The 3,403-nt window shown below is 50.0% G+C and overlaps 1 protein-coding gene across 1 annotated transcript in view; it reads right to left on the minus strand.

Annotated features, from left to right (window-relative positions):
* The window catches only part of GALNT16 (polypeptide N-acetylgalactosaminyltransferase 16), a gene marked incomplete at its 5' end in the record, with an annotated part of 24,863 nt that extends 21,918 nt beyond the window's left edge, over positions 1-2,945 (minus strand). Inside the window, 2 exons of the mRNA XM_010188136.1 lie at positions 714-779; positions 2,878-2,945. Of these exons, the coding sequence (XP_010186438.1) occupies positions 714-779; positions 2,878-2,945 (134 nt within the window). The remainder of the gene's footprint in view (positions 1-713; positions 780-2,877) is intronic.
* Between the last annotated feature and the right edge of the window lie 458 nt (positions 2,946-3,403).

The following is a 3,403-nucleotide window of genomic DNA, read 5'->3' on the forward strand; positions in this document are numbered from 1 at the left end:
CCACAGGTACCTTGCTGCTGCCTGCTCGGTGTCTCTCCCATTAGAGCACCCTGCCTCCCCCCTCACCACTTCCACAGGAATAAGCTCTACTCTCTGCTTGTTGCCTTTCTTACCGCTTCTCTGCTTTATTCCCTTCTGTCCTTTACTCTGCCCTGTGGTCAGAGACATCGTCCTGGCTCTCAGATGTCACTGTACTTTCTCACAGACCATCCAACTACCTGGGATGCTCTTCACGAACTAAGCAGTGATTCCTGTCTCCCCCTCCAGGTCCTTGCACCAGGCTTGCTGTGCACCGACAGCTCTAGAAATAAGCCTGCACATGTAAGTCAAACTAAAGAACAGCTGGGAAAGTCAGAGTTACCATTTATGCACACAGGACATACATGAGAAGTAACTTTCCTTAACTGTATCTCTTTATGACAGATATATGACTGTTTTTCCCTCCTAGACAGTTTGTTATCTTGCACTCTGAGCTTAAAAGGACAGCACTTACATATGCATCTATATTCATAATGATCTTAAATATGTGGCCAGGGCCTCCGGACACCACTTCTCGTTATTTTAGGTATGAAATGAGAGCTCTGAAGTTTGAGACTTGATAAGCCAGGTTCTCTCTCCACAGAGCCTCCAAACCAGGAAGCAGCTGACAGGCAAACAGGGCCATGTGGGAAAATCTGCAAAATCTTTGTACCTGCAAAGCTTTCCACACTCACCTTCTCGCCGGGTGTTTCGCAGACACTTGACCTTCGGGATCCTGGTAAGGAGCTGGCAGTCCTCAGCTTTGGGAAGGCAAAAAAAATGTGGCACACATGCATGAATTATTTGGCTTCAACAGAGAGCTCCAATTAACTGTTCTCCTGCTTCTCAATGGGAGGGGAAATTCTGCTTTCACTTAACGTCACATTAATCAGCCTGATGGCCTTAATCCCGTTGTCTAGAGTACACAAAAGAGCCCTGCCTGCTCGCTGTGCTCCTCGGACAGCTGAGCCTGTGTTTCCTGACAGCCTGAGCAGCCAGGCCTTTGCCCTCCCGTGCTCACCGCTTCACAAGAACAACGGGGCACGCGCTGGCAGCGTGGCACCAAGCAACGGTGAAACTGAGAGGCCACAGGGACCCAGGGCTGCAAATCACCACAGTGCCAAGTAAAAGAGAGTCCTTGCCTATAAAGTGATCTCCTCCGCTCTCTTTGCCTTCATCGGCTCGTCTAGGCATTTCCCAGCATTTGTTCTCGGGGCAGTTTTTGCTTGATTTCATTTCATAAAGGCCACAGGGATGTGACCCACTTCTCTGGAGACACCATTACATTAACACACGGATGCCTAACGAAGGGCTCTGCTGACAGCTCGCCAGAAGCTCGTGCCGTCCCCCATTCACATCGCCCAGGGAAGATGATGAAGAGGAACAGACACCGGCTCCAGCCCAGCCATCCCAGTGAGCACTGGGGCTTTAGTTCTCTGCCATCCTCTCTATTCCTGCCCTAGCAGAGGCCACCGGAATAGCAATTTTTAACTTGCTCTTTTCCCTTGCTCCACCAAGTTCAGCCCAGTTTCCATGATTATTCCACGCTCCTTTTCATGTCTCTCACCTCCCCTTTCCTGCTGTTATTATCGCACAGACCGAGTGCTCTGGGGAGAACGCAAAGGCCATTAGGCAAAGCGCATCTCTTGGCACGTTCCTGCTGGAGCATTTCCATTCTCAGGGATAGATGTAATCTGAAATACTGCTCTTGTGTGAGCTGTCACAGGATGGGGCTTTTTAAAAATCTTTCCATTTACCTGGGAGCCTAAATGGGAGATTCTGGCTGAGCCCTGTGCAGTACAGGTCCCGGAGATTTATCAGTGTTGATCTGGTACACTTTAGCCATTAAGAATTTAACTTCTAGATGCCAAATATGGTACATTTAGGACTGTTTGTTGGAGATGCTCAGAAAAACCCAACTCTAACAGCTGGGCACAGCTCAGGCCTTATCCAAATCACACTATAAGGACCTCAGAAAGTTAAACCCCTAATCACAGCATCCACCTTGAACACTTTCTTTTGGCCAAAGCTACATAAGTCTTTAGCTGCAAAATCAAAAGAGCAATGCTTCCTTACCTCAGCAGGCCAAAGTGGGCATTCCCAGCTATCTGTAAAGTGTTCTGAAGGAGTAATTATCAATTATTATGAGTGGCACACAACTAGATTGTCCTTGAATCTAGCGCACGTCATGGGAGAAGCAAGAGGTCTCGTGTCCCCACCACCTCACCACTACTACACAACAGCCAGGAGCGAGAGTGCAGATGGAAAGAGCCCACAGCCTCCAGTCTGCAGGTCTGGTGGGACTCAAGCAGAAGACACTCCATCCCTGTGTCAAACCGCAGGAGAAGGTATGGAGCTGCCCAAAGCAAGAACCCTTCCATGGCCTCCCACGGGGACGCCCGGGATCCCAGACACGTGGAGGCAGGCAGACAATCTCACCCCAGGCTGCCTGCAGGACCCCAGGCAGCAATTTTCTGTAGGCTACATTGCATCCTCTTGCTCTCTCTTGGTTTGTAATTACACACTCTGCTCATGTACACCACTGCTACACACACATGTGCGCTAGACAGCTTACAGAATGGTGCACAATGAAACCAGACAGAGATCTCTGGCAACCTGGCCAAAACTGCCAGACTGATGGAAAGGGAAGACCCCATGGAAAGGAAAAAAGGAGGAAGAAGCTCTGACTTCTGCCATGCATGGATGTAAACTAAACACAGGAAAACTTCCTCCCTTTTCTTCTTCTCTTGCACATAGACAAGAAGGAGTCTCTGTGAGGGAGGGGGACCGAACTGGGTAAACAAAAGAGAGAAGAAAGAAGGGAAGAAACAAGTGCCAGGGAAATAGGTCCATACTTACGATCTGAGCTGAAGTCATCTACCAAAATGATCTCCTGGATCAGGCTGGGAGGGGTGCGGTTCAGGACACTGCAGAGACCCCGGGAGGAAACACACAATCTTTGTGAGTTGCCACAACAACAACAGTGGTAGGACTGACACAAACCTGCTATGCTATGCATTACCGCAGGAATACCGAACTCCAGTAATGTGGAAGGGGTAACGCTGCCCTTGTACCAGGGCTCCCTGGCAGCAGTCAAACTGCAAGCAGGAATATCCCAGAGAGCTGTGGCATCTCAGCTAAACCTTACAAGGACCCACAGCCAGGAAGGTGACTGCAGGACGTGTCTGGGGGCAGCTAAGGATGCTGCAGCACGCTCTCTGCCTCTAAACAGAGACACAAAGACCCGTCCCAAGGCAGCCAGGAGGCCGTTCCCATCTGCCAGGCTCTGGGCAAAGCTCCTCACTGCTGGGGAGTGGAAAGGGAGCTGCCATTTTGCCCAGCAAGAAGCTCTGTCTCAATCACAGAATCACAGAATCGCTCGGTT

This window comes from Mesitornis unicolor, unplaced genomic scaffold, assembly GCF_000695765.1.
Source record: "Mesitornis unicolor isolate BGI_N332 unplaced genomic scaffold, ASM69576v1 scaffold2287, whole genome shotgun sequence".
Lineage (NCBI taxonomy): Eukaryota > Metazoa > Chordata > Aves > Mesitornithiformes > Mesitornithidae > Mesitornis > Mesitornis unicolor.